A 14,441-nucleotide genomic window follows, 5' to 3' on the forward strand; every position below is an offset into this window, starting at 1 on the left:
GGGCAGGGGGCAAGAGGGCACCCCAGCATCCCCAGCCAGCTATGGATCTCTCCCTCTGGGGCAGGAAGCCGGCATGAAAGGCTGTGGGAAACCACACCACTGGTCCCCCAGAGCTGCGCTTGGAAAACTTTGCTGCTCCTCCCCAGGGCTGATGGGCTCAGGTCCCCAGGGGCAATGGGCTCAGGTTCGGCTTTCCAGGGGAAGGGACGAGCAAAGGCCTTTCCTGGACAACACTACATAGTAGCCATATATTGATTTAATCTATAAAGATGAGCCTGACTAGGCGATTTGAGCCTCGTTAGCTACACACACTCACATATAGAATAATGATATCATGGGCTGAGCTGTGCCCAGCTCTGACAGTACCTCTACTCAGGCTACTCTCCATAGCAGCCACCTGACCTTCGACAGCATCTGGTGCTCCCACTGAGCGTCAAGACCTGACACACTGCCAAGAACAGGTCCTTCACAGCTGGAAATCTGCCTCCAAGAAGTTATGAAATTCTACGATGGCATTAGATGCTTTCAGTAACAGCTGATTGATTAAAGCTCAGCGCAGCAGCAAACCAAAGCCTGCAGTGACTGTCACTACGGTTAACAAACGTCAGCAAATCACAGTCTGTGGTGCTGGAAGGGACCAAAAGTCATCATCTGTGTCACTTCCTTCCTGGGATCAACCTGCCTTGATGAATATCTGTCTAACCTGTTCTTAGAGCTAAGAGCTGATGATCCTTCTAGTGCTCACTCATCCTAACGCTGAGAAATTGTTTCTTAACATCTGTGCTGATTCTCCCTTTTTGGTTTTTTTTTTTTTTTCAGGGAAGGCTGAGCAAGCACAGGGCCCACACTCAGCTCATAAGATGGACTTTTATGTGAGCTGACAGTGCTCAGGAGGAGAGTATTTAAGCCAGAATACCCTTTGCCTTTAAAAAGATGACTATCACCTCTCTAAGGCCATAAATCCATGGTCACCTTATTTATGGTAAATCATCTCTACTGCCAAAAGGGGGTATTGGCCCTTCCCCAGCCCAGCTCCTTGTGTTTGTGCAAGCATCTGTGGACCTCAATGCTGTGCCATCATGGAGAAGTTGTCCATCCAAAGGCCAACCAAGCAACCCATGGATTTTCCTCAGACTGGTTTCCACTCCAGCTCACCACAAGGCCTTTCCCAGCCATAGCACAGGGGAGTGACAATGAGTGGCCATGACCAGCCCTTGAGGGGAAACCCCAGTGGTGGATATCCACAGCTTGGCCCAAACACCACAAGGAGCGGACCCCCCAGCATGCGACTACTTGTGTCTGCTGGCCAAGCTCTTCTCCTCTCCTCCCCTCTCATCATTCACCTTTCTCCTACCCTCCATAGGTCTTTTTCTACCTCATTTCCCTTGGCCTCCTCTACCTTCCCATTTTCATTACTTCCATGATCTTCTGGATTCTGCTAAAAATCACTATGTTGTCCTTGCTTCCTAACATGTACTCAGGTCTCTTATCCAGGCAAACATTCCTATGTGTGAGGAGCAGCTCAATGTTAGGAAGAAGTCCAGAGGTCAAACCATCCAGACCTGCTGATGTGTCCCGTGCTGGAGGCTGTGCTCCTCGTGGAGCTGGTCTCCATACGTCCACTGCCTCCGCAGTTGCATTCAGTGCAATTGGTCCCAGGAAAGATGTTTAAGGGTGGGATGCAGCACATGATGGGTTGGCCCTATGAGGATGCTGAAAACACACTACACTGTGGTCAAGGAGAAGACAGGGTGATGGGGATGGAGGGAGTCAGGCCCCTTGCTTTCCATCCAGTGCCGACGCCCCCATTTTGATGGGATTCACTGCTCTGAGTCACTTATTTTAGTGGGGTAATGAAGTCATGTGTAAATGTTAGATTTAGCTTTCGGCTGTCAGCTGTTCCCTCTTAAACAAAATAAGGAGAAAGCGAGACAGAGCGGGGCAAGGGGAGGGGTGAGAAAAAGAGAGAGACTTTCTGGTGAAGGCTGGGTAATAAATTACGGGAGCAGTTCTTGGGCTGCCAATTTAACACCATAAATCAAGCCCTGGGTATTACCCAAGTGCTCCCTGCGGAGGACTGTCAGGTCAGAATGACCACCTTTTCAAATACTGGAAATGAAATCTTCCTAAATGCTGACCAACCTCGTCCCTGCCAGAAACGGTGATTTATTGCCTTATTAAAGGGCAGGAATTGGGAGAGGACATTGGGGGAGTGAGCAAGGAGGGGAGTCACTCTCATGGCTGCCTGTGGCCAGACCCCGAGCTCTCAGACCCCAAAAGGGATGAAGCAGCCCCCTTCCCCCTCATCCCACAGCCCAGCCAGGGGGTGCCCCCATGCTGGTATGAGCCAGTGGTGCCCTCACACCTGCCACACGCCTTCTGCAGGGGCTGTCGCTTTAAGCTGATGCCAGCCAAGGACTGATTCTGGTCTTCCCTATGTGACGGATTTAGGAGGTCACAGCTGCAGTCATAAATGATGAAGAGGGGGATTTAAAAGTAGTGATGACTCTACGTGGCTGCATCCCTCTGCGGTGCCTCATGGCATGGTGGGGGAGAGGAAAGGGGAGGGGGGTGGGTGTCTACTGCTGGGCACTTTCCAAAGGCTCATGCTTGAAGCAGTGGTCCCACTGCAAGGGAGTGCAGCGCAGTGATTGCACAGGAGACAGGGCGCCCAGGGCGCTGGTTGCCAGTGCCAGCTGTGCAAGGATGTGCCCAAGAGCAGGAGACGTGTTACTCCTGCTCTGCCCAGCCTCAGGGGTGCTCCCACAGGGACATTCATCCCCCAGCTGCACAGCGGACAGCTATCACCCACCTTGATGGCTGGTGAGGGATGAAAACATATCCAGAGCCAGTAAAACCCTGCCCTATCTCGCCTAGGAGGAAGGTACTAAAAGAGAAAGAACCAGCATGAAGAAGCAAAGAAGAAATGATACCTGAGCTGGAGGGAAGGATGTGTTTACTGGGACGGCTGCAGGGAGAGGGTGGCTGTCTGGCTGCTGTTTTCCCATATGGGGTGATTTTGTCATAAATTCAGATTTTTACACTCTACTGAGAACTGACCTGGGTCTGTCAGACCCTCTTGTGAGAGGACGAGTCCAGGACTTGATGGCCTCTTATCACAGCCTCCCATCGGTACATTGCATTCCCCCTCGGTACCAGAAGGCAGCTGCTCTGGGGATGCACTTTGTCTCCTGCAGCCGTCCCGGCTGCCTGCCTGGGCGACTTGCTCGAGCAACGAGCAACGGAGAGGCTGGAAGTCCTGGCCTGATGCCACATCCTGACCCTGTTGTTGCTGGTGGCCACAAGTAGAGGCACAGAAGGAAGATAGTAACTAATTATTTGTCGTCCCCCCGCTCCAAAAAGCCAGGCCCTGTTTGCAGTGGCCATAAGAATTGCCCTGAAAACACAGTAAAAGCAAATACTAGAGAAATCTTCCCATTGCTGTGTCAGGAAGCGCTCTGGCTGCACAGATCCAAAGGTCTGAATGCACAGTAGCATTAAACATTCACTGGTTTAGACAGATTCTTCGGTTTTGTTGGAACAAATTAACTCCGTGAGATTCATTTAGTGTCTGTAAGAGGAACGGGGGGAGCAGGAAAGGGGTTGTTGTTGCTAAAGGAGACCAGCAGGATGAGGCAAGCCAGGTGCCTAGATGCTGCTGACCACAGAAAGTCCTGGTTTAGGGCCACCTATGAGCTAAGTTTTTAATGTCTCCTTAATGTAAACGGTCTGGTTGGGACATCTGGCTATCAGTGTGTCTTCTTGCAAGCAGCTGTTTGCAGTAACCTGTGGCTTTCATGGAAACTGGGCTCACGAGGACTCCAGTGTGATGTATTTATTACACGGAGGCAATCAACTTCCCTCTTGTCGCTCAGTTTTACGAGCGAACATTTACTGTGAAGCTGAGGCTCATCTGATAAACATTTCAAGGTACGAAAATGAATGTCCCCCTGGGAAGGAGAACAGTCTATCAAGTAAAATTGTGTTACGAGATGGTCTCCCCTGGCAAATCCTCACTCGCCTCCTGCTACGTCAGTGCCTCTGTTTCTGTCCAAGCTCCCTGAGAAGCAAGGCTGGACAGCAGAGCTCTGCCCTTATCAAGAGCCTGGCACCAGCTGCTGCGGCGTCCATAGATGCTTCCCCTTGGCTTCAAATCACATATTTCTCAAGCACAGAACAGGGGCACAGGAGCACTGCTAGGAGCTCATCTGGCTCGGTGAGCAAGACAGACAGCAGCTAAATCGACCACTGGCTCCAGATGTAGCTTGGTACAGTCGGGCAACACAGGCGATTTAAATGTCACCTTGCAAACTGTGGGCTTGATGCAGGTATCAGGTTAGATAGCATCCTTCAGGAAGTGTGTTGGATCTCAGGTAACAGAAGAAATGAGGATGTGTTAGAAGAGATTGATGGTTCCCAGGGATTTAGAGAGAAAGGAACAATTGAAAAGGACAAACAAGTCTGCAGTTTCATCAAAGGAGGAGGACAGCAGTGGGAAGGATGAGCATGGCTAATGAACTACCAAAGAAACTATGACCAAGGTCATCTCTGGAGGAAGGCAAGCCGCAGGCTAGCTGGATTCATGTCCAGAAGGGGTGTAAACCATTGTGAGGAACTGTCTTGCTGGTATTATGGACAGATCCTCAGCTGCATCCAACAAGCAGATGGGAGCAGTGGGGAGAGAAGGAAAACCTTTTCCAGTTATTCATGTACTGCAGGATGCCATTCCTTCACCTTCCTCTGCTCCAGCTTCTCAGAGATCAACACGTTAGAGGAGGACGCTGGATGAACCGTGTCTCTGAAAGCTTCAGAGCAGGTCAAGGCTATTTGAATCCTGTAAGAGACATCAAGATGTCCAGAGAGATATGGCTACTTGTGAGCATTTCTCGCAGAGTGTTTCCCAAGGGGCTGGGTGGCAGTCTGGCCTATGCTGGGACACTGCCAGGACACCGCCAGCTCCCTGGATGAACGTAGTTCATGTATCTGCAATCTCTTAGTGCCTTACCACCCCTCTCACTGTGCACCGGGGGCCTGCAGATGCAGTCCCTCTGGAAATGTTGCCCTTTACAGTCCCAGAAACAATCCCCTCCCAGCCCTTCTCAGAGGATGAAATGTAAAGTAAGGAGAAAATACTTTCAGCATAAAGCTATATATAGGTAACAGATGAGGTGCTGTGTGCTTGCTGGCATCCTCGCATGGTGTCAGGGGCACCACAGAGCTGAAATTTAGGAGGACCTTTCCATTGCCTACATCAGCAAGCTGAATTATTCCTCTGGGAGAGAGGGAAGGTGGAAAAGGGAATTTTGGAAATATTTACGGTTTGTACAGCAACCATATACCACTGTTAGAATAAATACATGTCAAGTCAGGTAGACAGAGAAATAAATAGAAGGAAGTGTCCATGAAACATACTATTTAGAAGACCCAAGTTTACTGCATATAGATTGCTCAATCACTGACCCCTCTGATGGTATCAACTAGTCAATCTACAGAAAAAAGTAATAATCTGTTCACCACCACCTCAGCTCTGTCCTTCCATGGGCTCAGAACTGTTTTCTCATACAAATAATCCCGCTGCAGCAGGGTGTTTGCATGGCCACACATGTCCCCAGCCACACAAGGACCTAGCAGGTGCCCAAAGCCAAGCCTGGGGCGAGTGGTCCTCTCCTCAACTGTCCACAGGGAATATTGCCTAGGTGTGGAGGAAGCTAGTCCAAATGCAGGATGGCAGAACGGATCTCTCCTGGGTGTAGAATCCACCCTACTATGGGGGAGGCTGGTCCTGGAGGTCACACCATGTTCCTCGATACCAGTGGGCTCCACCAAAAACTGCCCAAGAGGGATTCTGCTCCCCATTACCCAGGTATTTGTCAGGCACCAATACTACCCTAGAGGGATGGATTTGCTCTGCATTCCTCAGACACCTCCAAGGCATACAGCTGCCTCTGTACTGCAGCTCTTGATACCTAGTGCTTGTCACTCTGCACACCACTCAACACACACCTGCTGCATTTGCGCTTCAGCATCACCCTTTCCAGCCATCCACCCTGCAATGACTCAGGGCATCTCTGAACCCTAGGGCAGCCATGGTCTCATCTACCATGGGCTCTACAGCTGAAGAGGATGAGTGTTGGTCCCGGTTTACACTCCATCCCAGGCCTAATTTACACCCTTTCCCCCCACCCCACCAACTTTTCCAAAAGAGCCAGCTCATCTGCACTATCACCCGCCTGGTTCAGGCTGGTTGCTAATGGTCCCACGAACATTCATCCAAAGGCCACCAAGCTGCCAAGTGGCCCATAAGCATTCATCCACAGACCACGCAGGACCTGGTGGTCCCAGTGGGTGGGAGGACATTTTGGTGAGCACCACAAGGGGACTTCTCTCAGCTATGAGGAGAAGGAAATGAGGGTCACATCAACAGTGGCCAAGCAGAGGGGTGCTCCCGGCAGTGGGGCAGGGGAGAACGCCGGGAAGGGACAGGTACCTGGGCCCCAGCTCATCCTCACTGCGCCACACGAAGTCTCCAAACTTCTCATAGTGGGAGTTGTAGTGGTGCTGGACTCGGAAGAGCATGGAAGCGGAGACCTCCATCAGCGTGTTATAGGCTGTCTGCTGCTCTTTCCCACTGGTGTAGCCATTGTAGAGGTTGTAGATTTTGTCAGCTATCTCTGGAAAGGATCAGGAGGAAGGGATTAATGAACAGACAGACAGTACTACAGAGGAGGAGGAGGAGGAGGAGGAGGAGGGGGAGGAGTGAAGCCCCTGGCAGGAGGGGTGGGCATCTGATGACTGCCAGTCCCCTGGGACTGCAGCAGGGTTTGGTGACCTGGGGAGCATTTTGCATTCCCTCTGGCTAAACCAGCAGTGAATGCCCTGCATGAGCGGAGCAGGCCCAAAGACTCCAGCAGTACTCCATGAAGGAACGGGAGAAGGAGAGAAGGGCTGCCAGCACAGGCAGACACAGCCCTGTCCTCCCAGGTAGGGCAGGCAAGCTTTGTCCACACTCACCAAACAAAAAGCCATTGCACAGCTACGATGCTGAAGGGTAGGAAGAATACAAAAATATTGATAATAAGATGGTACTTCAGCCAGAAATACAGCACATCATCACTGCATGTATCTACTGGGCAGCTCAGATGTATTAAACAAGAGGGTGCACTGATGCAGAAAAAAGATCTTTTTGGAGATGAAAAATGCACAAAACTCCATTTCCTTCCCTTTCTTTAGTCTCTCCTTAGCTCATTTTTCCTGGAAATGCTTATCAGTAACATGGAGCAAAACATTAATAAAAACTTTCCTTTGTGTGCTTTTCAAAACAGAAAGAAAGCAAGAAAGAAAACAGGTAACCTGCCTTGCACTTAGAAGAATCTTTTGAAATTTGAAAGCAGCCAAGCACTCAGGGCATAGAAACAAATTGGATTGGTTTCAAAACTGGGAAATGCAAATGTGCAGAAGTGGCTAAGCTTTATTGGTATTTCTGTTTCAGAATGGAACCAGCTGCCACCAGCACCCTTTTAAACACCCAGAGCTGACAGCATCTAGCACCGCTTGCTTTTGCAGGAAGAGATCGCTGCTCCTCCAGGGGACATGCCAAACACATGTTACTGGCCCCCATGGCCGTCTGCAGGGAAGGATGCCATGGCACTGCGTGGCACAGGACCACAGGAGCTGCCCAGCCGAGGGGACTTTGCTACTGGACACTCTTATTTGTCACCCCTTCCCAGAGGAATGTCCCTGTGACCTTGGGTGAACTTACGGGAGCCCTTCACACCGGGAGAGGAGGGACTTGAGGGGCTTGCAGGAGTACAATGAATAGAGGAAAAGCAAAATCAGCAGGAAATGTCTTCTGTTGTGGAAGATGAGGTGCCTGAACACTGACCTTCTGCCTTGCTGTCGTCTACCAGTGGGCAGGCTGTCCTCAGGGTGACCGTGCTCAGCTCCGAGTGTCTCCCTCGTGTATCCACCGCATAGAGGGTAAATCTGGAAGGCAGGAAGGAAAAGGAAAATAATGCCTTTATCCCTCAGTCCCACACTGCCAGGTTGTTATGGGAACTGGCCTTCACAAGAGCAAGCAAAAATGTGGTCCAGGCTCCTATCAGTCGGTTTTGGCATCTCCAGAAGACATGAGATGAACTTGGCCTTAGAAGAGGAGATGACCCGGGGAAAGGAGCCAGGGCTGGGCGACAGGCACAGCATCCCCATGCAGCATCTGCGGAGCTGCATCCCCTCTCCCCCTGCCATCCCTGGGAGCCCTGCAGGGCTGCACCCTGTAGCTGCCTGACTGCAAAGACTTGGAAACATCTCTGGGGTTGCTTTGCCATGCGCCGATGCAAACATTAGAACGCTGTGGCATTTGCAAGCTGGGCTCCTCTCCCGCCCTCCTGAGAGCCAAGCAGTAATTCCTGCCATAAGTGGGCTCTGTGCTGACAAGTGACAGCTCGTACACATCCTGTGAACGGCCCTTGAGGTTGTTTTCTCCTTCATTTCCTCACCAGGGTGGGGTTGGTAAAAGGGTGGGAATGATAATTTCACACTTGAAGCTAATGGAGAGCATCTGACAGTAAAATATGGCTTTTGTGCTGAATGAAGCATTGAATAAACAGGCTGTGGCTGCATGGGATGTCCTGGGATGCTGAGCTCAGAGTCCTGGTCAAAGTATCAAAGCTTCAAACTGAGAATGCTTCTTCACAGCAGGGGCTACAATCTTCCGTCCACTCTCCCAAAAGGCATCAGTTCATATTTATTCGCTCTGAGCCAGGCACGGAAACTCAAGCTGGCTTTGACAAAGTGCAGGAGCTGCCTTGAACCCCTCGGAGGTCTGAGATGCCTGGTGGTGGGGTACCCAGATCCCAAGAAATAACACAGCCCCGCTCCTTATCCTGAGGTAAAAGCAAGCAGCTCTTGCGAGTGAGTGCAAGGAGTACCATAAAAGCAGCTGAAGCTTAAATGGGATTGAGACCCTGAGGTATGTTTACTTAAGGAATGGTCCTAACTCCTTAGCATCCTTAATGGGAACAGAAGCAATGCCTCCCTTTTCCTCACCCCACACACGAGCACCGCCAGCTCCCCCCGCCTCCCCACCGGCCCTGAGCACCCCAGATGCAGCCGATAAGAGCTGACATTTGCACGGTAGCAATTCCCAGCACAGGACATACTCTCTCCGAGCAATTAGCATTAACAATACTTGCAGTCTGACAGGATGCCAGCAGACTGCCAAGGAACCCGCTTGTGCGTAGGGACAACTCCCATTGTCACAAAGCTGGGGCATGCAGGGGACACGCATGCTGAGCTCACTCACGGAGCCGTTATTTAATTCTTTGGCATGACATCATTTTCCTTAATTTGCAAGGAACGTTGCTCAGAGTGGGAGCATCTCAGGAAGGACGTCCACACCGTGCAATTTCACAAGTACCACACACAGGCTGTTCTTCCGCTATAATTAAGGGACAGCAACAGAGCAACAGGGTAATATTGAATTCAGGGCAGGAGTCTAACTTCAGGGCTTTGCATCCCATCCCAGAGGTGACACCGTCCCTGCTCCTCCCTTCAACAGACGAGGGGTTCAAGGTGACTAAGGAGTCTCTTGCTGCGAGCAGGTAAGCTATGTGTCTCTGCAGCTTGGCAGCATGAAGCCCTCTTTCCAGGTCCAGAAAGCAACAGCAACAGGGGCACCCACTGTTGGGTGGGGGGACCTCAACCCCAGCAAGACAAGGAAAGCTGCAGTGGGAGAGCTGGGCAGACCCCAGGAGTCCTGCAGCCCGTCCAGGTGCTCAGCAGTGGGCAATGGTCTTCTCACTCATCAGCACAAGCACAACAAGCAGTAAGAGAGCTGGAAGTGCAGGCTACTGCCATGAGCTGATCTCCATCCCCATTCTGGGGTCACTGGCTTAGCTACAGTGGCCGTGCTTTTCTTTTTTAAATGGGTGAGCACAGCTAATGTGTAACCTCTGCTCTGCCCATAGCAGCTCAGTCAGTAAGGCTCCATTAGCTCTGAGGCAATCAGTGCCAGAGCACTTTCCTAGAAAAACAGAAGACTTTTATCACATTGCTATTGTAATGTTCGTTCAGCAATTAGTGCCCACATCACCTATTCCATCACCAGCCGGGTCAAGAGGACTGGCTGGGTGTTAAAGCACATCCACCCACCCCTTTGGGTGATGTTCAAGACCTGTGTTAGCCCTTTGGCTGCACTTTTCCCCTCTGCCCAGAACACACAGAAACAAAGTCACTCGGCTGCCAAGAGCAAGAGCATCTGTACTGGGCAGGCCTGGGTTAAAAAACACATATCAACAACCAAGCCCTTCATTTCACCATTTTTTCAGATGATATAAGGATAAAAAAAAACCAAAATGTAAATGACAAAACATCAGAATCAAAGTGATTTTGATGTAGTCAAAAATTACTTTCTGAGAAGAAAAGTAATTGCTTTACTTCACCTGAAACCCGTCCCCTTTCAAGAACCGTAGAGGAAAGGATGGAATTTCCATTCACCCTGAATGAGACGTTTTGGAATTGGCACCAGTAAATCCAGCTCTGGTGGAGGCTGGCAGCCCCGGCCGCACGCAGCCCTCTGCACCGCTCTAACTCCTTCCAGCAAGTCATCTCAGAAGGTCTGAATGTTAATTACGGTCCAAAAATCACCCCGAAGCACAGCAGTGCTAATAGCTCTGTTTTATCAATGGTAAACAGAGACATACGGGGTGAAGCATCGTGCCCTGGAGAGGCTCAGTGACATGAATGATTTGGAAACTCGGGAGATGGTGGCTTCCAATCTTCTTCTCAAACCACTTGACCACACAGCCTCTCTGCGGCAAAACACTTTTACAGCCAGTTAATGGCACTGTGCAGAGTGCTGGGGCTTATTTTTTTCTTTTATTCCCGGAAACAGACAATTAAGAGGAGAGAGTGCAAAGATGTGTGGCTAGTGTAAACCCGGCATTAACGGTCAGATCTTGCTTGCTGCATCTGAGCGAAACATCTCTGAGCATCTGAGCATCCGGCAGATGCAAGCGAGGAGCGGCTGGCAGGGACAGGACCAGCCTGGGACCCAACAGGGCACCAAGAGGGTGGCTGGCAGGAGGAGAGGGACCACCGCTACACAGGAGGGATGGGGATGTCTGCACAGCAAATAAGGGGAAAACCAAAGTGAGCACGACTGAAGGAGGGAGCTCTGCAGGGCATGTGGTGGGCTGGAGTCCAGCTCTGCAATGCTACGTGGAGATCGTCCTGCCATACTTACATCTACGTACAGTGCTTTGGGCCAAGGATGAAAACAGGCAGCATCCTCATGGATGATGAGGAGCTGCACCTAATTATGCCAACTCTGGTAATTTGTTAAAAAAAAAAAAAAAAAAAAAAAAAAGGAGGCCAAAGAGTGGTTCTGACTGCTTTGCCCAAGGCAGAGGATCTCTGGGGTAAAGTCAAAGCCAGAAACAAAAAGGTCCCAGACCCACAGTCGGTGCATGAAACCGTATCAGAAAACCTGGAATGCCATATGGTAGCTGTGATCTGGCAAAGCCTCCTTCATAACCTGGAGGTGTTTTGTTTAGCAATAAACTTTCCTCACAATGTTTTCTCATGTTCTCCCTGTGCTTTCCAAAGGAGCTTGGGGCTGCCTGCTACCGTCTCACAGCTGATCCTCTTTTTCACCTGTGCCTTCAGTAAGATTATATACAACACTTGATATTCTAGAAATACTAATATATATATTTGCCCAAAGAGCTTCCAAAGAGCATTTCACCACTCAAAGCACATATGCTCTTCGCAGAGATCAGCTCCTCCATGCCTGGAAACGCCACCACCTCTGCCGCAAAACCCAGCATATAGGGTCCTATAAAGTAATGCCACTTCAATGTTTACTACAAAATCCAAACGTATTGGGACCCAAAGGAACTTTTAGAGAGAGATAGAAAGCAATTAACATGTGGCCTCATGAAATGTCAACACCTTCCTCATAGATACCCCACCCAACGTTGGCTGGAGCCTGGATTTTATCACTAGGCTCAAGATGCTTCTTGAAGAAGGAAGAGAAAGTGGAGGGGCGTGTTAAAGCTTCGGTTCCTGGAATCTAATGACTGTGGAAGATAGTCAATTGTGTTAAAAAAAAAAAAAAAAAAAAAAAAAAAAAAGAAAAAAAATATCTATCCCTTCGCAATTGAAAAAAAAAGAACCCCAAACACAAAATTCTAAAGGCATGAAATCGTAAGGCTGACGATGAACCCCCAGAACATGTTATTTATTTATAGACAACAATGTCAGCTCATGTTTTTTTTAAATTCCTCTCATGATGCTCATGATGTTTGAGTGCTTTACTCATGATCCTTATTTGCGGGAAGGGAGATAAGGACTTCTGCATCTGACCTTCCTCAGCTCAGCAGCTGATTTCTCTATATCCTACAGAGATACCACAGGCATTTCTGTTCTGCCTTGTGCACTGCTCTTCCAGAAGCCTCTGGGCTCATGCAGCTGCTGAATGATGTGCTGTACCACAAATGGGCTGTAGAGAAAAGGCTCCAAGAAGGAGTCCGACAAGCACTCCTGCAGCTGCCAAACACCCCGCTAAGTGACCGTGTGCCTATGAGTAGCTGGCTGCATCCAACAGCAGTGGCTGTTGTGGCAAACCCGGGCTGTGCTGAGGAGACCCCTGCACCGTGTAAATGGGGGACAGGGCAGAGACGCTGCTCCAGAGTGCAGCGTCTTGCAGAAATGCGGTCTCACAATTTCCAAAGTGGTGCAAGCTGCTCTCGTCAGTAGGGCTCGAGAGCTTGGCTGATAGGCCTGGGCTGGGCACTCTGCTCCTGTGGCCACGAGACTGTCCTGCTGCTAGCTCCTGGAGCTTGGCGCAGGGCCGAGCTGGCCGGGGTCACACATGTGGCGCAACGGATGCTCTCGCCCCTGGCAGCGTGGTGCCGCCACCATGATGCTGAGCACAAAACCACAAATCCTGACCTGTCTGAGGTTGCATCACCTCGGTGTTATGTGCAAGTCCTGTCATCACCATCTGCTCGGTCACAGCTCGTCCGTGCCTTCTGCACAGCCCAGGGTCTGTGGGCTCGCACGCAACCAGCGCCACGGTGCTGAGGCTGGTCCAGCATGCTGACACACAAACATCACACCCCTGCTTTGCCAGCCCTTCTCACCTCCTGTTCCAGCTGAAAAACAATTTGGAGGCCCCTGTTTAAAAGCTCTCAATGGACCAGCTCTTGGCAATCCCTGCCTCCCCACTCCCCGGTGATTTCAACACAGGGACTGGGCACGAGGAACCCGGGGCCCGCAAGGCTTGGGCTGTGCCCGGACTCAGGCACGGGCAGAGCGGAGCTGCCAGGAATGCTGCAACAAACACAGATGGGTGTAAACACACTCCTCACACCCAGCACTGCACACACCCTCATGCTCAGGAGACCCACAGTGTCCTTTCCCAGTCCTCCAGGGCCTTCAGCTCCCAGACACCAAGGTGAGGGGCTCGCTGAGAGGGTGTGAGTGTTTCTTTGTGCCGATACAGCAGAGCATCAGTCTGGTGAGCAGCAACAAACCTTCATCTCAGCATCTCCTGGCTACTAAAACCATCAATAAATTTACACAAAGAGTTTCTCTGAAAGACTATTTTGCAAGTTAGGAGAGCCATGGGGTGCTGCGGGTGTTCTACCCCCAGCTGCATGCCACAAGGTGTGCATGATCCATGGGGCCACTGGGCACCCACACACCCCTGTCCCCCCTCCATGGGCTCATACATCTCCTGCTGAGCCTCCCAGCCATTTTCATTGAAGGCTATGGAGCAGAAGCGGGGCTCGCCTGCCAGCAGCAGTCTGGGCAAGCACAGAAAGGGGGTGGGGGTGTTTAGTGCAAGCATTCCCAATTCAGAAACCATTACAATTTAAAAAGAAATAAAATCAAATAAAAAGCAGCCTGTCCACACAAGCCACAGGAATGCAGCTTAGCTTACTGGCGACTCTGTGATTTGGTATAATTAAGAAAGGTAAATGAAAACAACCCCCCCCCCCCCAGTCTCTGCAGCAAATGCCAAGCAGACAATAAGCAGGGAGTGGTTTTTGAAAGGAGAGGACTTCTTGGTCTATTTGTTGGGCCCTGACTTTGGGCTGATCACTAAAGTCGTGCCTGTGCCCACGGTGCCAGATAGCAAGCTGGGCTGGTACCCTGGGACAGGACTGGGCACACAGCGTGGATGGGACTGACCATGCTGCATCCCTACCAGAGGCTCTGCTGGAGGCCTGGGATGTGGGCTGAGCTTTACAGGGCAGTGGATGTCCTTCTGCTGCCTCCCCAGGGCTGGAACTGTCACAAGCATTACAGCAATCAGATGCTCCTGTTAGGGCATTTGAATCCTGGCGGGAACGTGGAGCAGGGCTGCGGGGAAGGGGCTTGCTGTGACCTCAGGCTGTGCCATCACAGAGGGGGCAGCTCACCCTGGAAAAGGAGTT

General features: G+C 50.8%; 1 protein-coding gene across 1 annotated transcript in view; it reads right to left on the minus strand.

Annotated features, from left to right (window-relative positions):
- The window catches only part of ASTN2 (astrotactin 2), a 366,433-nt gene that overhangs the window by 12,747 nt on the left and 339,245 nt on the right, over positions 1–14,441 (minus strand). The window contains exons 21-22 of the mRNA XM_080402294.1: positions 7,883–7,983; positions 6,488–6,671 (exon numbers count right to left, since the gene is read on the minus strand). Of these exons, the coding sequence (XP_080258420.1) occupies positions 6,488–6,671; positions 7,883–7,983 (285 nt within the window). The remainder of the gene's footprint in view (positions 1–6,487; positions 6,672–7,882; positions 7,984–14,441) is intronic.

Source organism: Falco punctatus, assembly GCF_963210335.1.
Source record: "Falco punctatus genome assembly, chromosome: 9".
Taxonomy (NCBI): domain Eukaryota; kingdom Metazoa; phylum Chordata; class Aves; order Falconiformes; family Falconidae; genus Falco; species Falco punctatus.